This window comes from Nesoenas mayeri, assembly GCF_963082525.1.
Source record: "Nesoenas mayeri genome assembly, chromosome: 2".
NCBI classification, from domain to species: Eukaryota; Metazoa; Chordata; class Aves; order Columbiformes; family Columbidae; genus Nesoenas; species Nesoenas mayeri.
This window is the reverse complement of record NC_137543.1, coordinates 52,354,427-52,382,219: the sequence shown is the minus strand read 5'-3', so window position 1 is coordinate 52,382,219 and position 27,793 is coordinate 52,354,427. Positions and strand designations below refer to the sequence as shown.

General features: G+C 34.8%; 1 protein-coding gene across 2 annotated transcripts in view; it reads right to left on the bottom strand.

The window, feature by feature from the left end:
• Positions 1-334: 334 nt before the first annotated feature.
• Positions 335-27,793, bottom strand: part of SMCHD1 (structural maintenance of chromosomes flexible hinge domain containing 1) — an 81,286-nt gene continuing 53,827 nt past the window's right edge. For both annotated transcript variants that reach the window (XM_080338941.1, XM_080338942.1), the window contains 18 exons: positions 26,575-26,654; positions 24,937-25,094; positions 21,830-21,945; positions 21,367-21,428; positions 18,150-18,237; positions 17,606-17,737; positions 16,248-16,400; positions 12,923-13,049; positions 12,638-12,757; positions 11,163-11,248; positions 9,904-10,026; positions 9,455-9,645; positions 8,519-8,628; positions 7,125-7,195; positions 5,273-5,444; positions 3,070-3,228; positions 2,231-2,348; positions 335-1,188 (listed from right to left, as the gene is read on the bottom strand). In XM_080338941.1, the coding sequence (XP_080195067.1) occupies positions 1,083-1,188; positions 2,231-2,348; positions 3,070-3,228; positions 5,273-5,444; positions 7,125-7,195; positions 8,519-8,628; positions 9,455-9,645; positions 9,904-10,026; positions 11,163-11,248; positions 12,638-12,757; positions 12,923-13,049; positions 16,248-16,400; positions 17,606-17,737; positions 18,150-18,237; positions 21,367-21,428; positions 21,830-21,945; positions 24,937-25,094; positions 26,575-26,654 (2,172 nt within the window). In that variant the 3' untranslated portion in view covers positions 335-1,082. The remainder of the gene's footprint in view (positions 1,189-2,230; positions 2,349-3,069; positions 3,229-5,272; positions 5,445-7,124; positions 7,196-8,518; positions 8,629-9,454; positions 9,646-9,903; positions 10,027-11,162; positions 11,249-12,637; positions 12,758-12,922; positions 13,050-16,247; positions 16,401-17,605; positions 17,738-18,149; positions 18,238-21,366; positions 21,429-21,829; positions 21,946-24,936; positions 25,095-26,574; positions 26,655-27,793) is intronic.

Sequence of the window (27,793 nt, the reverse complement as noted above, 5' to 3'; positions counted from 1 at the left end):
CCTTGTGATTCAGAACTTTAATTTTCTTTAGGTATATATGAAAGCCCACATTTTTTTTTCTTTTAAAGCTGGAGACAGCCTTATATAGTAAAATTCTCTCCATATACCTACAGTTTCCCAATACAGGTATTTTAGCTCCAGCTTAAGTGTCCATTTTCAACTCTTACATGCATACACACAGTTGAGCTGCACAGATTTTTCTTTTTTCTTTGTGATATTACTGTTTCCTACTTAAATCCTTCTGTCATGGTTACATTTTGGTATCAAGGACCAATTTTAGGATGAATTTTTGATCTGCTTAAGCAGTGACAGTCTTTTATGAGCGTCGTGGTAACAGAGATACTGAAAAGTGGTCAGCATTGGTACTATATCCATCTTATTTGCACGCATGAAGTATCCCTTCTCACCACTCTTCCAATCCATAAAAGAGCCTCCCGGTAAACATGTTACACTTTTCATACTCACCAGGTACCGCTTTGTTTTGTCCAATGGCACTGCCTGAAGGAGATGTGAATTCCCATGTGAACACTTTGGTCATAGCCTTAGATACTGTCTTCTTGTTAACTGTCTGAAGACTTTGCAAATGGCTGTGGTTAAATCTCAGGGTATTGCTGCTCCAACCTTCCATTTTAGATTCGTATTACCTTGACACTTCATGGATCAAAAAGGAGCAATCTAGAAAGTTCTCTTCCACAAGACAGCCAAGGATGCTTTTAAATTGAAAATCTCATTTCATGGCACAATCTGTTGACTTAATTATTACAATTGATTATACTGGCAGTGCTTTCTATTGAAGCAGTTTTATTGAAAAGATTGATTTTTTTCATAAATAAAAAAGGATATACTTTTTTCACACATGAACATAAAAACTCTGAAAGCTTTTAGAAGTGAAAATTAATTCTAAAAAAATTAGGCTATCAATGTTAAATACTTAAATTTTTGTTACTACTAACTGAAATACACTTATATCTTCTATCGGTATAAAAATCTTCATAGCAATGAGTAATACAACATGAATATTTCCTTTAATTGAACATATTCACATTTTTAATACAGAAGTATTTTCAGCAAGTCTCATCAGTCTATGCCTTTCTTTTTCGTGACGTTCCATTAAGTTCTGAAGGCGACATTTGCAGTGTTTGCTGCTGTTGCTGCTTCTTTGTGGTACAGGAGATCCATTCTTCAGAGCTAAACAAAAACATAGCACAGTAGCTTATAAGCCAAGACCTTTTTTCCATGTATATATATTGTCTTTTTTTTAATGTCTTGTTGATATAATTGATGCAAAGCAAAGAGCTCCCACTAACATAAATATTACAAACCCCATATTTGTGCAGAGCTTCTTATAGTTATTTTCTTAAAATTAGGAATAGCATCAGGTTAACATGGATTTAAATACATAACCACTTAAGTTCTATATGTGGATATAACAAATATAAATAATAAAGAGATAGTAAAATAATAGTGAAGATAGTAAGCAGTAAATAGTAATAAGATAGTAGTGAAAACGTAGAGATTTACAAGACGCAACTGAGTAAGATGTAAATAATTTCAAAAACGTGACCATTGTTCAGCAAAGAAAATGATGCAGTCATGAGGAGAAACGTGAGAAATGGAAAACTCAGTTCCATGTCATTTTAAACATACAGACTTAAAAGATCTCCCCGATTTTATTTTGTGTGTACAAATGTTCACTAGCCACAGAGGCAATGTAGTAGACACATAGGTGAAGAGAAAACTGTGTTAAATACTTTATAATGACCTCACCTGAGACAGTTACTTAGAAGATGTTATATAAGAATGATTATTTCTCTGTTCTGTAAGAGTAATTCTTCCTCTGTTCATCTGCCCAGTATTTGACATTGAATCTTAAAAAGTTTACAGGCTGAGCTATTATATTTCAAATATTTATGAGGTATAACAGAGTTGAATATAGCAGAAAATATGGGGAACGCAAATGCACAAAGATGCCAATCAGTTGGTTCATAAAGAGAAATAGAATCAGAATTAGCAAGCAAATCTTTATATCAAGCTTAAATAAGAGCAGAAACCTTAAAGGAAATAAAATTTACCTTGAAAATCAGCCTTATGCAAACTCTACTCATTGTTGGTTATTGTATACAAGTATGAATTTTAAAAAATAATCTCCCATGCAAACAAACAAACAAACTAGTTTTTAGTTTCAGTTCAGGATATGGGAAAGTAATGACTAGATTCACAATAGACTTACTTGTACAATTTTTTTACTGTTTCTCTTCGCATTCTTTTGGTAGGGATGGGGGTGTCACACAATTCTAACATTACAGGCTGAAGTACTGATTCAGTGACTTTATCTGATGGAGTCATACCTATGAAAACATTGCAAGTAAGAACAAATTAATAAAAACCACAAAAACCTATTGGTTATAAATGGGCCCTGTAACAGTAAACTCCTGAAGTATGGCTTTAGAAATGCCATTAATTTTGTAGTCACCTTTTGTCTGAAACCGAGTTCAAAGATGACAAGTAAAACCATCTGCTATATTTACAGTTGCCACAGAGAAAATGTAGGGTTTTAAAAAAACATATCTTGAAATATAATAAATTATTTTATATTGAGAAAAACCCCAATTTCTAACTAAGAAATACTAGCCTTGCAGAATTAGGAGTGTTTCTTTTAATAGTACAATGTTTTGAATGTGTTTCTCTAGCAAAAGCAATTCAGCTCTTTACTATGCAGTCTTTTCAAAACAAATGTCAATGTTCTCTACCTTTGGGCCAGTCTGACTAATAGTTATATAATCTCGTATTAGTGAGATCATAGCTTCAAGTTCACAAGACATCAACTGACCACATTTTTATTATCTGACCACATTACAGGGCAGTGCTGGCCTAGACAATATCCACAGCATCATATTACAAACAGTTTTTCTATCATTTCCTTAAAATGAGACATCTCTAAGCTCTTAAATAATTTTAACAACCTTCCTTCATAGTCTGAATTTGTTAGTTTGCAAGAGTAGAATACATCTGGATGCAGTTAACAGTTCTCCTCCTTTAGGACACCAAAAATGTAATACAATAACCTACCCAATTTTTGTTCTATTTCCTTCAGGCTTTTCTCTTGTTCGGCAAGTTCCTTTTTTTTCTGTTGCATTTCTGGAGTGTTAAGAGTCTGCAAATGTAAATCAAGTTCCTGGTTCACATTATCGAGTTTTACCACTGCTGCACGGTATTGCTGAAGAAGATCTAATTGAAGAATAAAATAATAAACCACAAAAGAGTAAATAAGTGGTCATTTTGAGTTAGAAGGCTATCAAATACAATCCAGACAATATATAAGGTTCACAAGAAAACATGTCTTTCAAAAGCACTACTTCAAAAAACCCACCCAAATTCATAGTAGGTCAGTGGCTGTTGTTAAAATGACTGCAAAGACTGAAAAAAAAAATCACATCCAATATTTTGATTCCTCTTTTCAAGCCTGTATCTTAGATTACAGTGAAGTACCAGTGAACTCTAAAAATTACATGGCAAACAGCCATTTCTTTACACATCATCTCGCTTGTGTGCTCCAAGCTCCATTTTCTATCTTTGATGCCATTAAGTGTATTTGTAGTACGTTCGACTTTTAGTGCTATGAAACCAAAGCTTGTATTACTGACTTGAATTCTAGTCCACCTTGTGGAACAAGAGAATGTTTACTGAGCTTCACTTTGTCCCACCTATGGAAATTTAAACAAGGAAACAGCAGCAGCACACTCAGGTAAACAAGGGCATATTTTGCTAACAAACTTTGTTCCTCTTTTAACATTTAAGAGGAAGAATTTTAGTTTGCTCAGATGTTGAATGAATATGTCTGTGATTCTGTAATAAACTGTTCAAGCATGTTAGCCGAGTCTCATTCATTTTACTTTGTGGTGAATATGAGGTAGCTTGCACAAAGCTTAACTGAACACTAAATTACCTTATATTTGCCACAGGGTGAAATCGTTCACATAGATAGTTACTGCAGACTGACAAAATGCACTGTAAATTCTTAGTACAGTTTATTGTAAAAGTACATTGTCAATGTAATCACAGTTTAAGTGACTACTTTCATGCTACAAACACAGAAGAGCAGCAAGTCACAACTCATGTTAAGGCTAAAATTCAGTTCAAAACAAGTCTTGTGAAATGAGGTTCTGTCGTTTATATGGAATGTCACTATTATATTCCTTTAAACGTCTAGTAACTATCCAAGTGAAATTAAAACATGCTCTTTTCTTCTACCATGATTGTTCCTGTACTAAATTATAGACAATTCCAATTTAATTCCCACTGGGTAATAACTGAGTTCAGCAACTGAAAATGTGTTGATAGACAAATATAAAGTGTGCTAAAAGCAGCATATTTCAGTCTGTAGCTGAAATGCTTAGTATGTTTTTCCTACATGTAATATATTTTTACCAAAATGCCCAGGGAAGATCTTTTTACTCTTCTTTTCTCGCTCAGCTGGTCAATGTTACATAGTCTGCTCATATATAAGGCTACTCCAGTAAGTGCATGTGTTCTCTCTCTCTTGTTCTCCCCTCACCCCTATCCACTGAACACTCTAAGAATACTGTCGTGGAAAAACTTCCCGTCCTTTCTTGTAAAAATGAAGTATTTAAGAACAACCTCATTTGTGAATAAGACTTCAATGTTTTACAAATCAGTCAGGTCAGCTGTTACATGTCAGAAGCTGCCATGTTTTAACTTCATTTATAACCTTTTTTCTGAAAGGAAGAATCCAAGCACATAATGAAACATAAGTGATCCCACAGGAAATATAAGGTACCTTCTTGTTAGAGAAATAATGTAGAAGAAGTTGTGCATGACTGATGAGAACAGGAATTTTTCTACCACTGCTTCACAGAGCTTACTTGCACAGTAAGAAATACTAAATTGATATATGGTGTTTCCAGAGAAGAAACATCTGAAACTTCTGTTTTTCAAGGATGCTGGAATTCAATCAGCTCAAGCTTCTCATGCCTGCTGTTTGAATGATCACCATTGCTTATGCTCTTTCTTTAATAAGACTAAGAAAAAGGGGAATCTCTCATGATTATTATTTTTTATTTCAGTATAATTAATAGCTACAGCTTTTAAGACAAGGGAAATACACAATCAGGACATTGTACAGGTCATATTTCTTAAAGTAACTTTATGCTAAATTTAAAGTTTTCCTTTCTGTATGACATACGAAAATAATGAACACAGGCAACCAATATAATTTTGGAAGTTCTGTATTTTCACGACTTCATTAACTCACCTATCTGTCCAGAGAAAGCAGAGTAAAGTTTTGGAACGGGTGCTCCAAATACCATTCCTCTGAGTTTGTCCATTGGAGGAGCTTTATTCTGAAGGCCTCCAAATTTTCCATTGCTGCGAATCCTGTCTCCTTCCCTAGTCAGCAAAGTAGGGCAATGTGTAATTTTTACAACCTACACAGGTATAAAAAGTGATACTAAATCAGTAATTCCATGGGAAAAAAAAAATTCCAAGTTTTCAGCAATGCTGTTGTGAAGCTTTGTACCTTTCAACTACAACACAGCTTGTGCTCTAATGAGAACACATTTTATGAAATGACATTTCATGACTTTTGCTTTCAAGTAATAGAAAATATCTATTAAAATTAAACAGTACTGCTGATGGTAGTGAAAACTAAATTTTTAGGAGGGTTTTTGTGTCCTCAAATATAAACAGAAGTCTGGAGACAAAATTTAGATCTATAATGGGAAAAAGATAATTATCAACATATACTATGAAGTATTGGAAATGAACATTAGCGTTGATAAAAAACGTGAGCATGCGAACACTTATTCAATTATTTGATGAAGATAGCTTTTTTTAATCAACAAGATGTTAATCATCTCCAATCCCAGATTTATTTCTTATCAACATAATCAATAAAACTTCCATATAGTCGATGAAACTCACTTGTAGTGGGGTGACTCAAACTAATGGGGTAACAGACTAACCAAGTGAAATGACCCAGACGTCATTTTAAGAAATGACTACATATACAAACTCATTTTCTTGAACAGACACGGACGGTCAGTCTCCTGACACTGATCAACAACTGAGATCTGACTCTCCTGCCTCTTCTGTTTGATTTTACAGCAAAAAGTATATACTTTTTGAAAGAAGCACATAGTTTTCACAGTTGAAAAATGGTAGCTATTTGTTCACTTAATGGACACTGAGATGGTTATAACATAAAAAATAACCAAAATATTAATTTTTTTTTTTTTTTTTTTTTTTTTACTATGACTATATCCATGTATCCGAGACACTCTTTGGAAACATTCAAGACAGTCCTTGTTCCCAGGTTACCAGCTAGTGGTAGCCAATAAAAAGGGAATGGAATCACAGAGTTAAAGAGCTGGTCAGGCCCAGAGCAGGAAATCCCTGCTGAACTGTGAAAGAATGAAACAGGCAACCCATTTTAGATGCCACCAGAGGTTCCCTGTTAATTTGTTGTTCTCTCAAGAAACACCATGCAGTACAATTTCAAATACTTCTGCAGAGCGGAAAAAATAAGAATATCTAGGCCCAAGAGATTAATGTTTAATCAATACAGTTCTACATCTTGATGCTGAATCATTATTTCAATTCTAACAGCCTCATAAGTTGAAACAGAAAGCACCCAGTGTCAGGACTTCCTCAGAGACTCTTGGCTGCTAAATGTGTCCCATTAAACCTAAATAAAATGGGTCACAGAAAGGTCTAGTAAGTTCCCCATCAAGATCTTAGTAATTTGAGCGGATCTGAAATTTCATCATGTGCCTCAGACTCCTGTGTTTTATTATACATACAGGGACTAGGAAAGTAGTAAAGAATTTATGTTTAGCAGCAAAACTACAGATGCTTGTCCATAAAAACATGGTCTTATGCTTCATGGCAACATTAACATAATGGAATTTGTTTAACAGAGGTAATTTTGTCAATGCCAATAATAATGATTTCATTCACTCATAAATCCATTGAGGCTTACAGACAATATGCACAGTTATAGCTAATGCAGCATTAATCTTGGCAATTATTCTAGGTTTGTAATGTATTTAATAGATAGCTAGGCAATATATTTGCTTTAAAAAATATCAAGAATAATTGAAACATACCTCTTTTCGGTAATGGTTGGCAGCATCCAAGTTATCTATAATGATAGTGTCACCCAAGAGCATCCCAAACACTGAAAAATTTAATTTTTTGAACCGTGAAATTTCTCTGCTACAAAATAACTTAAGTTTTGAAAAATCAATTCTGAGACATTATTATTACAGCTTTTCAGATAAGTGCAGGGGAAATGCCATGTCCATTATATTTTTTCAACAAAATTTTGTTCTGAGGTGGAGATAAATATGCAATCTTCTGTTTTCATCAAAGAATTCATAAAGAAAAACATTTAGTACATTTAATTGCCTTATGGCATAATTGACTATTTTCCACCAAAGTATTCTCTTGATATCTTCTATTTACATTTATGAAGACACACATAATAAAATGCCAAGTTTTAGGAAATTACATTAATTACATCTTTTTAAGTCCTCCTCGAATTGTGTTCTCAGTTTCTTAATATGTTTCTTAATATTCAATGTGCTATCAAAGAAAAAAAACTTCCACAGGTGGATGATACAACTGAGTTTAAGACTTTTCTTCTGCCAATAAAATATTGTTCTATACAAAGTTTAACTTGATGTAGCCTTGCATGTCAAGCAATGTGGTTTTTAAATTCCCCCAAGGGACATGAAGAAGAATTTAAAGTCTTTGACAATATCTAACTTTCTGAAAATAAACTGGACTAAAAATTGTTTTTATAGAGATGAATATTTCAATACTAGGAAGTTGTGAAGTAAAATGAAAAACTTATTGAACTAATTATAGATTCCAACTCTTCATATAAAGGAGCAGGTCTACTTAATTTAAGAAAAAGAATGTAGGAAAAGGCAGGCAGTGCTACGTTGTTAGAAAGAGCAAGAGGACAACGGTTCCCTAAACTGAAATCTACATAAAAATTGAAAGCTTATTCTTACTGTAACTATTTAAGCACAACATATATAGTCGTGTACAGTTCAGTCTAAGCATGTATAAATCTATGCATTACACATTTTTGAAAGGAATAGGACTGGAAAACAGACTAACAAAAGCAGTAACTTCTGCAATAAGAAAATATAAAACTAATATCATGATTGCCAGTTTCTGCTTACATGACCTTGAGAATAAGATAACACTGTAGTAATTTAAAAAAAGAAAAAATGCCTCTAATATAGATAACAGAGAAAACAAAAACAGGACAAGCAGAAGACAATGTCATTGCTGAAATTTGCACAATTGTTGTTTGCCAATACTTAACACTAACGTCATCCTCTTTTACCACCAGACTTCATGAGAAATGTATACTGGTAATTGCAAATATCACAGTGAAGATTACTAAATGGATTCGGATTTGTGATGTTTCTGTATTTTGTTTATTAAAAAGAAGGAATGTATGAAGAATTTCTTTAATATAATTTACCTGTTTGACAGTGCTCTACATTATCTGGAAATGTTAACAGATCTCTGGCAAATACAGGATTTCCAACAGGTTTGAAGCAGATTTTTCCATTTCTTAAGTGAGGTAAAGGCCTAGTTGGAGAAAGGGGAGAGCAAGTGAGAAAAAAGTAATTTGTCCATATTTCATTATTGCTTCTGACAATCTAGTGAGGAATCTCAAACTGAATTGAATGCATCTGAACATTTCCATATTAGGTGCTAAATGACCCAAACATTCACTGAAATGTCAGTTATACCAAAGATGCTTTGGTGAAACACTAATTTGTAATGAGACATACATCCAACAAATTCATACGACTAGTTTTATGAACAAGTTTTACTACACTATTTAAAGAACACCTGAGATTTCAGACCTTATAAATACATCTGTGCATCAGATCTTTTCTAAAAGGCATTCTTTATGATATTACTAGTCATCTTCATAAGCAAATTATTTTCAGGCACAGAATTATTATATTATCCTTTATCTTCCAGGAAACCAAAACACCAGAATGAATTTCTATTACTACAGATTATTTTAGGGAATGTATTCCAGAAATGGATTTTGGTAAAAGTTAGAATTTGTTCTGAAGCACTACTTCATTTAAAAGAAGTTCCTGTTCTAGAAAACACATAGAAGTGAAAAAAACCCCAGTAGATTGTCTTCTCTTTTTAATAGAAACATCCTATTAAATAAAGAACACCACGCAGTGGTTAAAGATAAGAAGATACAAAGTTATGATTTCAGTTAACATTTCAAGTGATGTTAATGTTGCCAGAAACTTTATACTTTGAATCTTAAACAGAAGTAAAACTTAAAAAAGAGATTAGACAAAAAAAGCCCCAAACCAACAACAACAAACCAAAACTGAACAAGTATATAATATAAATGCAGAAGTTTCATTGTTTTTTTCTCTACCTGTTCCAATCAGGAAGTGTCTTCTTGTAAATAGAATCAAGGGGTAACACTTGTTGTCGACCTTGAGTTTCATCAAAAATAGAACGAGCGGCTTCAGTAGTGAGTGTGACAACACAGTCCATGTCGCTTGCCAAATGCCAAGAGATAACTTTTGCTGCTTCGTTATCCTCAATTTGAGCTAAATGTGCAATCTGTACCACAGAAGACAGAACAGTCAAAATAGAAGCCAAGACCACCTCCCCTTTTCATATTAATCACAATCATCCTGCAACTTAAATCAGACCCTGTTGATGGCTTTGTTAGAAGGGCTGGTCACCTAATGGATTGAGAACGCTATCTTCTTTTTAATAGCTCCTCAAAAATTACTTGCATATTTAGCTGGCTAATTTTTCATCATTAACACTTCCTGGAACCAACAAAACTCACTGGAAGGCTGAGAGAAAACTCACCTTGCCTAAAATATCCTGGTTGCCTTTTGGATAGTTTGGGAGGGTACAAGTTCGCCTTGGCTGTTTCATTACTCTTTCTTGATCCAACTTCTTTTGTTTTATAACAGAATCCACATACTGAAGCTGAGAATTAAAATTTGAAGTTAGCAAGCATGTATCATTGGGCTGAGCTGCAGAAGTAGTCACTTTACCAGTTGCCAATCAAATTCCTAACAAAAAACATTCAATAATCTGAGACAGGCTCTTAATATATAGAGGACCACTGCATAAAAACTTCACGGAGAGCAAAAGGATGTACACTGCAATTGTGAGTATGAACTTTAAGAAAAATAGTAATGAAAAAGTCACAAAGACTTCAGGGAACTTTTCATGAAGAGCCACCAGAGCTTGATCAGAGCCAAAACTGAAGAAAGTTTAAATCAGCAGGAAGAGACAACCACAAACATACAAAAAGTAACCATTTTAGAAGGGGACTATGTCTAGGCCTGAAAAATTTACCCAGCAAAGGGAACTTGGACATCATGATTGCAGAACATGTATAATTTAATCCTACTGATTTGTGATTAATGACTGCACACTTATTTTTATTTGATCTGAAGATAACTGATTGTTTACAATTTTTTCCCCCAAAAATGTCAGTAGTTTGAAAACTTTATTTTCAAAGTTTCTTTAAAACATAATTGGATTTTTCTGGGAAATTAGCAATGGCATACATTGCCCTGAATCTTTCAAACTTCCTTTTACCACAACTTCAGCAGTAACAAATGAAATTCTAACTCTCTGCAAATAAGTGTTTTCCTTTGGTTTACTTTTGTCAGAATACATCCCGTGTAGATTGATCAGCCTGCAAAACCCCATTATTAAAACTAGCAGTACCAGTAACACAACTGGTAGCCTTAGCAGAAAGGCAAAACCAAGCTCGAGATATAAAAGAGAAGTTTTCTGTATTTCTCTACCAGTTTGAGAGATAGTTATATTAGCAGAACAGAAAAACAAACAAACATACAAACTAAACCAAAGCCAACCAAACAACAACAACCCCCAATAAACCAACACACCAAACCCCCAAACAAACAAAAAAAATTGAGTTTGGCAACGATACAGAAAACTTCGTCATGGTTTAAATTTTTAGGATTTCAGTAACAGGTGCTTGTTTATATACCAGTGTGATTCAATAATGTTATATAATGATATCAATTTAGTATTAAGATCAGATGTATTTTTAAGATGTATCGAGTCTAGTAAGAAAGAAGCCATACTGTGTTTGTCTGTGGTAATTCAATTTGGTGTTTTTTCAGTTCACTCTTCAGGTGAGTTTCTCTTGTTTCAGCCTGTTTAACCTGACCTGAAACCAGTAAAATCAACAGAGAGTAAGGAAACGTTAGAAAGAAATGGCACGCTTCTTACAGAATTTCTCACAACTTCTCAGAATTATGGCACCCACAGCTGATCCAATCTACTTCTCAATTTCAGCACAGAATATCACGATCTGTCCACAAAGATCTCAAGATTTGTCTAGCTTCTAAGCAATTTCAGCAGCTGCCATCTCCTTCAGCTTCAGGAAGCAATAGAGCTACTCCTAACATCAGTCTGAGAATGTTCTTTTCTGTTTTCAACCTAAACTATCTTTTCAAATGGTTCCCCTACAGGCGAAATAGCAAGAGGGAAGGGAAAAGTGGTCTCTGGCACTACCCTCTTTTGTCTCTTATATGTGACACCACTTTCTGGACGCTATTTCCTCAACTTTCATATCTGAACTGAAACAATTTTGAAAACAAACAAGAAAACAAGTGAGTTGCTTTCCACTCTATTTGAACAGGTTTATATTTGGAAATATTATTTACGCGTGAAGTATAATGCTGTGCTCTAGCTTGCTTTCCAGAGATGTTCAAAAATCTGCAAATATGAAACAAAACTTGCCTTTCACACTGAAATTCAGAAATTTGCATCCATAATGGAAACATGCAGTAAGCAAGTAACAGAAACATAGGCCTGTAGTAAAATTACAAGAAACAGCAGCATTTTCTAATCCAGCATGCTTTATTTACACTGAGTGGATACTTAAAACAAAAATTCAAAATGCATCAATTAGAACAAACCTTCTGATAAACAGATAGGATGACTCAAGCGAAAAAATAATGCAAAGAAAACATTTCTTTCATCTCTCCCATTTCCATAAAAAACTGCCCTCACTCTGCTCTGCTGTTTAACACATTATTAAGGATCATGTTTGCTGAAAAACATAATGAATGGCTACACAACACTTATGAATAATGTACATAGCATCAAATGTGGGGGCCAAGTAACATTTTGAAAATGCAAACCAAACTTTTTGAAAGAGAATTATCTACAGCTCATTCCCTAAAATTGTTTTTAGGGAACTGCTTTATTTCCAGATAGATGAGCATTCCCAGATCTGTTGCAAAGATGGCAGTGCAAGGCAGTCATGGAAAAAAAAGAATCAGATCATTAACTTCAATGTTTTATTCTTCCTTTTGACAGTTCTGACCTAATACATTCTACCTCAAATCAAGACCCTTTATAGATAGGCCCATCCAAATAACTAGATGCTTCCTCGCTAATGCTAACATACTTTCCCTTCTGCTTCCCTCTAATTACTGTATCTCATGATTTCAATAGCAATTTTTATCCCTCTCTCATATTCTCAAAATGACTACAGGAAAAAAAAAGGTTAATTTCTAGGAAATTTATTTATATATTTGATCAAACTTACGTTTCAATTCAGTTGTAAGCTGATTAGTAGTATCAAGCCAATTTCTGTAAACACCTATGGACTGAGACAATTGGTCTCTCTCCTTTGTAAGTGCTGCCATCTGCTGCTGCTTCTTGAAATCTACAGAAATAAATACACATTTTCAGAAGAAAATACAACAGATTTAGTTGGTTTAAACATCAGGAAAAATCTATTAAGCTATTACATAGTTCTGAAGAAAAATAACGGACCTAAAAATAGTTGGCTCTAAGGAACAGCAAGCATTTGAGAGTAACTGAAACATACCATTGTAAAACATAAATGACAGACGGTATGGTTCCAAAGGTTTTTTCAAACCTAGCAGATCTGGCTCAAATACAAGAACATATTCAGTGCTATCTCTTCCAGGACTATTTTCAGCCAGCACTAGATTCTAATAAAAAACAAAACAAAACAGAAACACAACAACCAAACAAATATACATAAGTTTATGTTCACACTTGAGGTAACACAAAATAAAATAAACATTCTTCAAATACTAAATCTTACAAGTTACTTACATATCTATACAATACTACTACAGATTTAAGTACTGGCTTGGAAATGCCTTTTATATGTAATAAAAAGAAGTAAAATCCAAAGATTTAGCAGTAACTATTTCATTATTTAGGAATTAAGATTGTCATTTTACCTGTTTAAAGAGTCTTATTATTTTTGGATATATGTTATATTTAAGAGACGTGCTTAGAAAAAAGCATTCTCTGCACTGTCCCACAAGCAGGATTTCCTCAGATGTACTTCATTCAGTGTGGGAACAAATGCAAACAGAACATTAAAAAGAAAGACCCAATCCATAAACATAGAAAAGGAAAAACAAACTATTCCCAGTGCTGAGTTAAAGTTACTGCTGTTACCATGGAAGTAGACAGCAGGTCCCAAATGAATGAACAATATATATACAAACATTAACATGATGATCCCATTTCTTATCAATTCATTATTGAAAAGGCAAACTAAATCCTTCCCCTTTCTTTACATACACAGGAAGTATTATAAAACCATAAAGAATGGTAAACAGAAATAAAATTAGTATAGGTAATATCTAAATGTGCTGTTACTTTGGGAAAGGTATCATGCATAAAATGAATAATGCTTATAAAACTCATACTGTTTCCACCTTTAACATGTAGAAATTGCTACTCAACTGGCCAAATCAAGAGAGAAGTGGTTGCAGCCTAAAAGAAGAGATAGATATATAACCTTCAAAGATGGTCTTCACGGCTTTCAAAAATATTGCAGCTACATATTTAATCAGAAGCCTGTAGTGGAAATATCTTTTCCTTAGAAAATTTATGCTAATAAAAACACAAACATTTTTCCTTCATTAAACAAGTCTAGTATTCCTGAACCTCAGTGTAAGGGTAAACACGTCAGATTATGAGCTTCATTACACTGATGCTAATTGCACACAATTATATTTATTAACAAGATCGAACAATTTCAAGATATTTGCAAAAACACTAGTGTGTCCCTTCGCCTCCCCATTACTAGTCACAGGAAAAGTACATTGCATCACAACCAACAAACTCTTTCCACATGAGTTTTGTGAGTTGTCTGAAGTCAGAGAACTCACTATACACTAGACAACTGAAAACTTCCCGAAGAGGGGAAGACGTATGTAAATCCACTGAAACGGAATTACTCCTGATGGAAGACTAGGGAACACAAGGTACTGTCAAAAGCACCGGGATCTCATCAGATCACAGTAATAAGAAAGCAGAAAAATGCAAACCTCACCCACCCAACAAACCAGGAATATATATGTAGAAAGCAAAAGCATATGCTTACAAAAAAAAAAAAAATCCAAAACAAATCAAACAAAAAAAAATCTCAAATATGCCACTCCCATTACATAGGTTGTTAGCTTAGTCACTGAAGAAAATGCAGAGTATTTAGGTCACAGTGGCTCAACAACACATTACTAGCACATGGAGATTAAAAAAATAGTTATTTCTGCATTTCTCCTCTCTGAGGTGTCTGAAAAACTACCCAGTAATTTTATCTGAACTGTCTCTGGGGGTTATTATTTCCCTCAACAGCATGAAGTTTAAACATCTGTTGAAATTTCTACCATAGGTGTTAAAGGCAAGATTTGTGGAGAAAAGTAGTATTTTATTAGACCTGTGGATATAACTGACCCTTTACCTACACTTTTGCATGTTTTCCCACCCCACCTACATGAGAAAAATGAGTTCACAAACCAGCTAATTTATTACTCCTGAAACATGGTTGAGGAACAAGAGAAACCCAGAGTGCATCATAAATCAATTAGTGTATTAATTTTATCTGATACCTCTATTCAGTCAATGCATTTTATTTTTCTAGCTTCTCATACACATTTTGTGACTTTTCCATATGGATTAGAGTAGATCAGAGTTTGACAGATTGTTAGAAATGAGTTAGAAATGTGGCTGAGAAAATTTCATTAAAAAGTTGGATCCTCCTTCAGCACACCTAAGTGTATGAAGATTTCCAGAGATTTCAAGATAGTAAAACATGTGACAAACAGAGGAACCAAATGAAGTAAGGGTATACGTCTGCTCTGCAATTCTTATACGATACTTCAGCAACTTAAAAAGAAATATATATATATATATATATGTATACACCTATCTCACCACATGAGTAATCGTATTCACAGAAGTTCTGTGTAGGCTTTTAAGAGAGATATTGTGATCACCACACTCAGAAGAAATGTGCAGCTCTACGCTCAGCTAGGTTTTTTTGGTGTGTTTTGAACAGTTTCTGGTTTTGTGCATATGCACTTTCTAGCTCGTGTCTTTTACATTATACTTTGTAACAACTGTTACAAATGGAACTCATAGGTATCAAAAATTCAATCCTCATTTGTTGAAGAGAAAGGGACTATGATGACCTGACTACAATATGCAGTACTCTCAGAGGCATGCATCCTGCTACAGTCGGAGATTCAAACTGAAATAAAGCAAGCATTTTTAACAGTCAAGAGCGCTAATGGCTGAAATAAAGCATAAAGTGGCAGTTTTATCTTTAATTCTTCAAATGAGGACAGGATGCCTTTCTGCAAAGTATATATAAGCCCAGTTAGCTTGACAATATGTAAAGAGAACCTGGTAAAATTTAATTACATACATATGAAGAGGTCAGAATAAATAATCTTAAGATATTACAGCCAGATAGTATTATAAATAAAAATATAAAATACAGTTAATATTAATGGTTTAACTACAAATTAGTGAAGTGTTATTTACATGTGAAATTCAAATGAGGATAAGACTTATCCTGGATCCCCCTGTATGTCCCAGTCCTTAACTGAGTTTTTAACCTTAACTGAGTTTTTGAATGTACTTGTAAACTTTCCTTGCTTGACAAGGATAACCAGTTTAAAGAATGCCTTTTCTTTGGGTTTTTTGAAAATCAGCAACCAAACGGAGAAGAAATAATTTATGTGTAAATATCAGTAAGGGAAGGCTACAATATATGCTAACCACCCAAAACACACAATGAGGTGTAAGATCAACTTTGAAACGGCAGGAAAATAGGCCTCATTGGATTAATCACTCATGGAGCGGTGTATTTCAGTCAGACTTACAATTGCAGCTGATCCTCTGTCAAATGGAAACTCAAGTGTACTGACTTTCCCCTGAAACTGCGGGATCTCTATATAATCATCTTCATTTGGGCTCTTAATTTTTGCTATTATTTTGCCAACTAGATCAATTCCAGTGTGGTTGTTGTATTTGTCCTGTGATTAAAAAGACAAAAAAGTTAGTTTGTAACATGAAACAAATAAAGTAATCCATTTATGCATTGCATTGGGTTTGTGTGGCAAGGTGCTGGCAGTGGGGGTGGTTGCAGGGGTGCTGTCTGTGAGGAGAACCTGGACCTGCTCTGTGCCGGACACAGTCAGATCCAACCAACCCACTGCAGGGAACAACTGAGCCCCTCCAACAAATTGGGGGTTCCTCTGGGAAAATATATTTAAGAAAGGGAAAAAAATGCACAGGCAGAGGAGAAGAGAGGGAAGGAAAAAAAAAAAGATAAGAGAAACAGCAAGGTGCGAGGAGGAGGAGGGTTGGGAGGCATGCCAGGTGCCAGAGCAGGGATTTCCCTTCAGCCTGCAGGGAAACCATGGTGGAGCATGGATTTCACTGTAGCCCATGAAGGACCATAGCGGAGCAGATATCCACACAGCAGCCTGTGGAGGACTGCACACCTGTTAAGAGGGCTCATGCTGGAGCAGTTCATGAAGGACTGTGACCAACCAAGGGACCCACACTAGAGCAGGAAAACTGTGAGGAGGAAGGAGCAGCACAGTGGAGCTGCTAAGGTCTGGCCATGACCCCCATTCCCCATCCCCCTGCACCATGTGGGAGAGGTAGAGGAGTCTGAAGCAAAGCTGAGATTGGGAAAGGGTGGGGTGGAAGGTGTTGCTTTAAGTTTTTGGTCTTTTTTTCCCACTACTCAAACCTATTTTAAGTGGCAATAAATTACTATTTCGTAAGCTGAGTCTGTTTTGCCCATGGCAGTAACTGGTAAATGATCTCCCTGAATGCTTGTGAACATTCAAAGTTCATGAAACATTTTTTGTAACACAAGATTTCTAAGAGAAACCATGTCCTGCAAAAAAAATCATGGAGAGACACATCTGCTGTATATACAAGTGTTTTCCCACTAGAATCTATTCTTGAAACATATTTTTACTGTGGCAATGACAAACGGTTTCTGTTGAGATGCCAGACAGCAAGAATTACGCATTTTAGTTTTGGTCATCTGTATGTAAATAAAACAAGTTACACCTGTCATATACTGGAAATCACTGATTTACATCTTTTTTTGGTGAAGTTAATCTGCAAAGAGATAGCAGCAATGACTTACAGCAAAATTCGACATATTTTTAACAGTGTTACATATTTCCCTAATTATGATTTTGTATTAAAGTATAGTTACCATTACATGGAGGCGTAAATCCTTGACCAGTGTACGGCTAGTAAGAGTTCGAACATTGGAAACTGCTGGAGTAGCTGGTAAAGAATCAGGTAACAAGCGTACAGGGTCATTAGGTACAACTTCAACTATAATCTAGCAGAAAAAGGAGGAAGAATAAAATAAAACAAAAGAAAATAAAGACTGACATAATTCACTGAAATTCACCTGCACACATGGGTTGCTCAAAAACACTGAAACAAATGCATGGGAAATTTGCTGGCAATCTTGAAACAGATTAGCATGACCATAAAACAGTTCTACAACGTTGCAAATTATGGAGCTTTGTTATTCTACGAAAATTCTGCTTAGTAATAGCAAATGAAAACACACTTCGATAATCAACAGTTTGAAATCAGTAACTACCAAAAAAAAAAATATAGGTTTTTTTGCAAACCTTGCCAGTTGAAGTATTAGCTTTCTGAATCTAGAAAGTATCATAATAGTTCTCCAAGATGATTCTGTGTTACACATTCTTGGCTACACATAATTAATTATAGATTCAAACCTGGTCACTGCTGAGCATATTTGTCTTATCCATTGCAAAGGTAAACTGGATACAGTAAGTTCCCACTCTCTCTGGAATCACTTTATCCCTAAAAAAATCAAAACCAAAACCCAAGCAAAAGTGAGTCAATATTAAAGTGACAAGTACACAAGCAGTTCAAATTCTGAGTAGTCCTCCAAACTAGTTAGAGTCCTGTTAAGGCATGATGCATTTTAGTACTCCTTCATAATATTCCTCCTTTAGCAAGAATATCATGGAAGTTTCTAAAGAACTAGAATTAGGCTTTTTGAAGCTTAGATAAGGAAAGTCTCCTGCAAGAGTTTGTCTCTACTAGCTGGCAGTAACTTTGCAGAGTTGTTCAGAAATCTGCACATCTACCTCATTTCACTTGCCGCTCAATGAATTTTCATAAAGCTACTGAAACAGTGCATAGACATGTTTAGATCTGCAACAACAACAAATTTTCTCCAAATTTAATCATTTGGCTTGAAGTCACATAAAATCTGAGTAGCTACTTCCTTCTCTTACTCAGAAGGTGTACGAAGTTGGGTAACTTGGACAAGTGGTAAAGGCTGAATATAGTGAAAGATAAAGGAGTTTTCCTTCTGCCTTACAGTGTTCCAGAGTGCAGACCACTGGCAAAGAACTCCCATAAAACATAAATGGAAGACAAGATGCCTGTGCTTCTGCTGCTATAAAAAGAACTTCACCTAGTAAGGAAGGCCACAGGGCACCTAGAAGATCGCTGCAGTGTTTAATTCAAGGGATAGCACTGACTTATGAATGCTTAGGAAGTTTAGAGAAGATGGAGCCTCTAACAAAGATTTCAGACTTTTCTTGAAGAGGATGACTTGTGGCACTCTTGAACTTGTTAATGAGATTATTTTTACAATGTACAGCATTTTATCTGTTTTGTCAATAACATTAAAAGAATTGTTTATTCTTATTTTGTTTGAGAAGGAGTAAGATGCAAGATTCCCTGGAATGCTTAACTTGTAAAACAAAATCCCAAAGCTTTACCCATTTCTAGAACAGGCCATGGCTTTTCCTTTTTGTATTTCATATAGAGTGGGAACAATTCTACCTTCTTTTCTGCATTTTATCTAGGGTAAGATTTAAGGCAGCATCTGTCTTGTCAGGATGCATTAAAACACAGAGTTGGGAATAATCTGTTAAGGATCTTGTGGCTGAACAACATCTAACCAGACATATGCTCTAGAAAAAGAAGAAATTTCAAAATTGTTATGGAAGCTGTAAGACTGTGTAATAGCATCCATGCTACCAATTGACATTAAATAGATGAAAACCATTTGTGACTGTGCCAAGGACAGGAAAACTTGAGAGAAACCAGGTGGTAGACAGTGATGCCACAGACACTGGAGCCAATGAGCAATACATACTTTCCTACAATGGCTGCTAATGGGTAATATCTCTACCTACTGCCTGTTCTTCAAATTTTTCGAAAAGGTTGGGAGCTTTAATTCTGGACATTTGTGGACAGCTAGTAAACTACGGGTACTAATGTCAAGGTTGTCATAATTGCATATTCAACTCTATATAGGTTCATTTATATTACACTGACCACCACAGTCCATTTCATAGGAGAACATTTATTAGTATGGGTACACATTGGCACATACATTCCAGTTTTCTTTTCTGGAGGTACAAGTATATGATGCAGAGTGCCTTGTTTTGATAATGTTTTAGGGAGTTCCTATGTTGTAACTACACCTATAACTAAGAGTTTCTCAGAATGACCAAAGTCACAGAAACGCACCTCATACTTGGTGCATGTCTGCAGTGATGCTCAGTTTCTGGAGAAGTTCATTCCATACACTTGGACCAGCCACACAGAAACCTCAGCTCTGTTAAAAGCAAAACTGCACCCTTATTTGGGAGTCTCCTTTAGCTACAGCTGCCAAAATCAGCCTTAGAAAGCCTTGGAACCTCAAGTGCCTTCAAAGACAAGACAGATCTCTATAATGATACAAAAAGCCATTCTCAAATAGCTTTTTGAGTTAGCTGTAATCTCTTCTATCTCTTCAATGAAAGCGCCTTTATATACAAATACATTATGTTGCTGTACATGACCTGAAAGGCTAAAAAGACTAAATAAACAAAGGTCTGCCTTCCCAGATGGGATTGTTTTTTGGCTGGATATGACAGAAGGAATTATAGATAACGGCACATTTGCATTGCATATCAAGCTGGGTCAGAACACTGGATTTGAGCCTCAGCTAACTTGCCTCCTGGGAAAAAAAGGTGTTGAAGACTTAATGTTACATCAAGGTCTTGAATGCACATAGATTCCCAAGGATTACAAATTGGGTCCCTGGCTTCCTGAACTCTTATTTTGTGCCTCTAAAGGGAGGAGAGCCACAGCTGAGAGCCACAGCTCAGCCACAGCTGAGAGGCAAGTTAGAAAACTTCGTATCACCTCTTAGTATGTTGCCACTCAGATGCTCCTGGAATCTTGACACAGCTGAGCTGCAGAAGCCTCTGTTCCTCTGATGCAGGAACGAGCATCAGCTGTGGAACTATGGTATCTGCTGCATTAAGCTGATCCTAAAGTCTACTTTCTAAAAGAAAGAGTGCTCCTAGGAGTTTAGAGATTGAATTAAAAGCCAGAACCACAAGTATTTAACTGATCTCATAGCATGCCTGCCAGCAACATAGGTAAGAAGAATGTGGCAGTGAGGCACAAGCTTATGATGAACTCTAGTTCTGCTGCCTGTCATCAAAGACACCATCTCTGACTAAGTAACCTGAGGAAAGACCACTAAACTGACAGGGCCAAAGTCATGATTCAGGATTAAGACACAGATGCACAAGGTATTAAATCAGAGTTAAGTCCACTTTGTCCAGCCTGCAATTCTACAGCAGTTGAATGTAACATTGAAAAGAAATAAGGAATGTTACTAGACAAGTGAAAACCAGATGATACAGTCCCTTCATTGCTAGCATTTCTAACCATATATTCCAGTATATTTTCTTGGATGCTTCTCTACTCTCAGATTAAACAAATGTCAATTGTATCTAGTGAAGAATTCAATCCTCATGTTCACTGCATCTTGCTAATATCTTTTACCATTTCATAGCACTGTATCATACTAATTCTATAGCAGATTGGTATTATCAAAACCTCGTGTTTCTATTTCAAACTATATATTTCATAAAGTAAGTTGCATCAGTAATTATAAAATAAATGATGCTATACCTGAAGTAGAAGAAGCCATCTTCCTTGTCATCCTTCACTTTACTACAGCTAAATGTTGTAACCTGAAAAGAAATATGCAAAACATTTAATGCAGTATATTGAAAGTTAAAGTATCTTACTTTAATATGCTATCAAGTCTCAATGATTTATAGTACTGATAGTGTACAGTATTTCAAAGAGATCACCTATACTTTAGGTGCTTGGAGTCTTATATTTGCAAAATTGAGCGTGGCAACTTTTAATAGTCTCTGTGCTATTAGTTAGCTTCTGCACAGAAGTAGCAATTTTGTCCTTAATGTAGTCTTGACATTTGAACAGTTTGACAATTTGTAACAGGACAGATATCAATTAACAAATATGATTGATATATAATACTCGTTATTTAAAATCTAGAACAGAACGTCGATCCAAGTTAAATGAAGGCAAGTTTCTACTACAAATGTTTGTCCTATGACAGACTTACATCAATCATTGTCCTAGTTTCGCTGCTCTGTGCTTCCCACATTTTCATAGAAATCCTTGCTGGATTAATATTTTTAATAATGTTGTCATCTTCAGAAAGAACACTAACCATAAAATCTGTAGAATGAAAGACAACAGTTTTTCAAGATTATTTTTATTGACAATTAAGAAGACTAAACTCTTCTTCCACAAGTGCTTTAGCCATTGAACTACTGGATAGAAAGGCGCAGTAGTTGGAAAGGAACTGCACCAACTCCCCTATTCTATTCCCCATCTATTAGCCACACTGCAGTAAAAAGAAGGACTTGTGCTATCAATCTGAAACTGAGTTTTGCTAGTTCTTACAGATTAATATCACATACTTTAGTCTGGTGGAAATTGGATATACGTACATGTCTCACTCCTCCATTTGCCATTGACTGGTTCTGTAGTCAAAATACTTGCCATTTTATATCTTGATCTGAAAAAAATAGCTTTTCCTAGCTATTCCACAGAAAGTTTAGTGGCCTGAAGGAAATGGAAGCCAAACTAGAAAAAAACTACTCTTCTTCTAGTTGAAAATGTGAACTAAGCACTTTGACCCTATGGCTACAAGTGGATTTCAAGCACATAATTGAAGCTACACTTCTCATGGAGAATTTTGCTCTTTAAGGAAGGACTGTGGTTTCATGTGAATGAAAAATTCAGGCAGGACTTCCTCCAAGATTTCAGTGCTGGTCCTCAGATGTACCCAAGTTCACCAGTAAATCCAATAATTAGGATGTTAATTAAATAGGAGGCAGTTACTAAGGAATTTAATGTCTAATTTATATCAAAATTTAATGTCATATATATGTTATCTCCTGAAGAAGCTGTTTAATTCTCTTTCTCTCTCAAAATCTGGTTGATTTACACTACACGCTACATTTGAAAAAGGCATAGAGGTTGGAATGAGATGATCTTTACAAGTCCCTTCCAACCCAAACCACTTCGTGAGTCTGTAATTCTGTAGTATGCTTCCTCTATGCAAAACTAAACTAACTGTGAATTTAGTCAAGTTCTTAACACTATATGGAGTATTTTAAAGAACAAAAACCTCATTCCATAAAAACGTTGGCTCACCAGGTTATGACAGTATAATTATTATATTTGAATATGAACCTTCTTTGGTCAAGAAACAAGCCCCCACAGAACTCATACTTGTGAGAGGTATTCTTCTTCCCAACTCCTAATACTATAAATAAATCTTTATCATCCTAATTTTTAAATAGAAGCTGCAGGTATTTCCTACAGGCTTGGGATACAACAAATGGATTTTTATGAAGCAGATTTTCTGATTTTTTGGTCAACTTTGAGAGATGTTTATCACTTGGGAATCTACAAGTATTTATACAGTAGTACAGAGAATAGGTGGGCAAAATTCAGATGCTTGCGCTGAAATCACACTGTGAAACTAAAAACACTCCTTAGGTAGACAACTTTTTTGGTACTCAGTCCACCTAAAGGCAAGGAAAAGACTGAAGCATAGGAAGGACAGTGTCTTGTAAGAGCTTACTTTACTTAAGGAACTTGCCAAAGGCTATCAAAGATACCAAGTACCCTATATCAGCAGGTCCACTCACATTCACATAGTTGTCAAGTCCTTCAAACATATTTGCAAGGCACTACCTTCCTGTACAAAAGCCATGTAGTATGCAGGTTGCTCCCATTTCTACATTTATCCATACACTGACTTATATTATTTATATTCCTTCTAACAAATGCCCAGAGCTGAAAACATATCTTCTGATTAAAACTTTCCCTGATCTCTCCTGAAACTTTTTGAAAAATGTATCAGATTTGTCACCTTTATTTAGTCCTTTCAAATAAAGGGCAAATTAAATAGCATTAGCATATCAGAGTCAGTAACGTAGCAATTCAATGCCTAATTTAATATATAATTCTTAAGTGAATACCATTCAATACAGGAAAATTGTTAGTATTTACTTCAACAGATAGATCTAGAAGTCAACTACTAAAGATTCAAATGTGGTTTTTAATTTTTTTTTTTTAAAACCAAGGATGGGATCAAAGGGGCAAAAACATAGTTTGGAAATTACTCTCCTTCACAGGTACCACTAACAAAATACAGCAGGCTTCCCAAGTCTCAAATGTTTGCTTTGATTTTTTATTTCAATAAATTGTTGCTGAAGTATCTTCTTCCTAGTCTTAATATGCTATTACATTTAAATGGACAGAATCGACTTGCTTTCTCCCTAATTTTTTTAGACAGGACTTAGGCTTTCTGAAAAAAACCTTTGTTTAATGGTTTCATAGTGCAAATGGCACTATTGCAAATTAAAGAGGAAAATTTCCTGGAAGAAGGGCTACTAAATTTGGATTCTTCACTGGCAAATGCAAGAACCATATCTCCCATGTTTATCACAAAGACGACTTATGTCCTGAATTAACTGAATTAGTATAGGTCTCTTATTCATGCAAAAGTTTCCTTATAGGAAAAAATAGGGTTACAAATTCTATTTTCCTTTTAGCAAGAGATATTTCCTCATTGTCATAATTTTATTTTCTTTATGTTTTCCTTATTGTGAATACTACTGGGATATAAATAATGAGATGGATTTTCTTCTTTTATGACTCAGTCTTAATTATAAAGTAAAGATCATAGTTTTGTCAGAAAATACAGGAAGAGAGAAGAATATTGTGTACTGTCCCTTGCATACTTCTGATCACTTTTTGGTTCCTCTTGGCTCACAGTCAGCCTATAATTTTATAGGTACCTCCTTTATTACTATTCCACAAAAAGAAAAAAAAAAGAGGGAAAAATGTATGGACTAGCTCAGGAAGATAAAAATCAGAAATATGGTACTTCACTGAATACAGAGAAGAGATTCTGTAGTTTTACCATTTATATAAAGTAAACAATTTGGAGAAAATTATTAAGAGGCTTTCCAAAGATGATGTACATATATCTCTCTAAATGTTACAGAAGCACCCGACATATGCCTGTTACAAACTGAGACAAAACAGACCAAGTAAAAAAAATACACCAGGAGAACCAGAAAATACTTCTTCATAGGTTTACAAGGCTCGTGAATGATTGGTTTCCACCAAAAAAATCCTTATACTTACCAGGGAAGGTACCTCCTGCTGGAAAAGAAGCATCTTTGTCATATTTAACATTCAAGCAAATGGGTTTCTCAGGATCAGGCAGGACATTTAATGTGATTATAGGACAATCTAATGTGGTCTTGTTGTACAGGGCTTTAAGCTGTAAAGTGTGTTCTCCTCTGAAATATACATAAATCATAAAACCTGTTATAAAATATCTCTTCTGAAAACATAATTTTCAATAGACTTCAAGGCTGAATCATGTACATGAAAGCATGATAAAAAAATTCTCTAAGTTATCAGTAGTAAAGAGAAGAAAAAAGCATTAATGTAAAGTTAGACAAGTAAAATAAATTTAAGATATTCTCAAGATATTAGCTTATTTTATTTGATTTTCCTTTAATATTTAATTAGCTTAATCATGTTTCATTGCCTGTCTGTAAGACAGCAGCAACCACAGCTGTAAGTTGCAAAAGACAGTAAGGTGGAAAAGCAAGTACAGCTAATTAAAATGCTGTCTGAGGAGCATTCTACTTTGACAGATTCCAAAGAGTTAATCTGTGTACAGCTCACATCGGGCAAGTGCACTGCAAGTATGTAATGACTTTATTGCTATAGAATAACTCTTTTTTCTTTTTTTTTTTTTTTCAGTATTAAAAACTTGAAATTTAAGTTTTCAAACGTAACTGGAAATATGATATTGAACTGCATAGAGGTTGTACTCCCCAGCCAGTTTTGATTATGCTATAAATAGTGTGTTGTTACCACTGAGCACACCTGTTTCTAATGCAGGCATCCTAGATTCACTGAGCATCATCAATATAATTTAAAATAGAATTTCTTCCAAATGCAAAATAATATTATGGGTCAAATCCTGCAGATATGAATGCAAAAGTATTAACTGCTGTGAAATACTTCAGAACTTTCAGAACAAGCACATATTGCTAGCTTATAAACTACCTAATGCCAGCCTAGTCTTGCGAGAAAAGCTCACGGATACAGTGAGCAGGCAGCAGAACTGTGAATGTGAGGAGGATATAGAAATAATTAATTTGAAAAGTCAGATGAAATGTGAGCCTACAGGTAGCCAGGGTGACTGACATGAAAGCAGAAGCCACAGGACACAGATCTGCAGGAAATGAGACTTCATTAGTTCTATTTCAAAAAAGAAAAAATACATATATATTTAAAATTATTTTGACACTTCATCTAATTCTTTAAAACAAGGCTAGCACCCAGAGGAAGTGGGTTTTCAACACTCCTAAAATGTGTTCCTATTTTGAAAGCATAGTGTCTGGATCTGGTTACCCAAAGACTGTAATTTCAAATATTTTAAGTGGTTTATGACGCTACCTTCACTAGGTATAGGTTGACAATTACAAGCTATGTTTCACCATGACCAGAAAAAAACAGAATTCAGAAAACTGAATCAGTAGCTTCTCAGAAGATCAAAAGAAGCAGCTATTGAATTTTATCTAGTTAAGCATTTAATTCCTCAAAGCTCACTATCTGGTTTTCCACCAACATATAAATAATAAATATTTAACCTTAGCTCTAGATTCATTCTTGGTAGGTACGTTATGAAACGTGCAGCTTAAATACAACTAGCACGCGACATTTCAGAATTCAGGTTTTTTCCATATAGTTTTGACTACTTACCTAGGTGCATGAATACTAATAACTCCAAGGTTAGCCCTACCATTTTCATCTGTTTTGTGCTGATGGTTTGAAGGAATAATCTGTAAAAAAAAATAATTTATTATTTCAATGACACAGAAATAGTATCAAGTCTTGGAATAAAATCTATACCTCATTTGCCTGCATGCTCTTTCCATCTGAGCAATAGCTTGTTTTTATTTTTGCACTCTAAATTAAGGGAAGATATATTGTTATGAATTCAATATTAACAGATTTCAGAATTTTCTATGCCAGTTCTTGAAGACAACCACTTTAACTGAAGTATAACATCTTTGTTCATTAACATGTTTGAATATTTTATTCATTTTATTTCTTTAATTGCTACTGATACTAACATGTCATCCATAGCACATATTAATCTGAGTATATTTGCAGATTCTAAAACCTTCTACAAACTATTTCCTTTTACGGCATTTCTTCAGTCTGCAGAGAGATTCCTGGGTAGTAAAAATCAAAGAATGATACAACTGGAGAAAAAACAACTAAATCATCTGTCTCAAATGTAATGACAAACAAGAATGAAACTCTATACTGGAAGAAAGGGCATTTAATCAAACGCTAATAATGATAACTTCTTGTCAGTGTTATTTTAGGATAATAACACAAACGCCTTATCCATCTCCTGTTAGGACATTAATTAGGTCTGATTCTGAATTCTTTGAAGTCAATGGAAACTCCACTATTGACTTAAAGGAACAGTCGCTGAATCCCATTGTCAGAAAACAACTTCCTTTTAACTCAAGGTGTTCAAGGTGTGTTTTCAGTGTGCACTCTGCATTTGCTGCACTTATTTCCCTGGTACTGAAAGTGAAATGTTAAAATTGGCAGTACCATGAGGCCATACATTCACACATTAAATGGCAGAGATGTTATCACTTCACTTTCCTCATCAACCGTAACTTTTTGAAACTATGGACTCCGGCCTAGTAGATAAAGAACATCTCTTTCATTGAACCAGGTGTGTATCTTAAGTACACTCCTGAAGTAAGCAGAAGCCATTTCTTCTGCAAATTTGTGTGCATGCTGCCTTAGCCTTACCTAAGAAATGTCATGTATCACAAGAAACTCAGATAGTAGCTTTAAAGTTTGGAGAACAGCAAAGGAAGCCACAGATACATTCTGAATTCTTCTGTAATTAACTCCTCTCTAATAAGGGAAATAAAATTTTTCATTGATGATA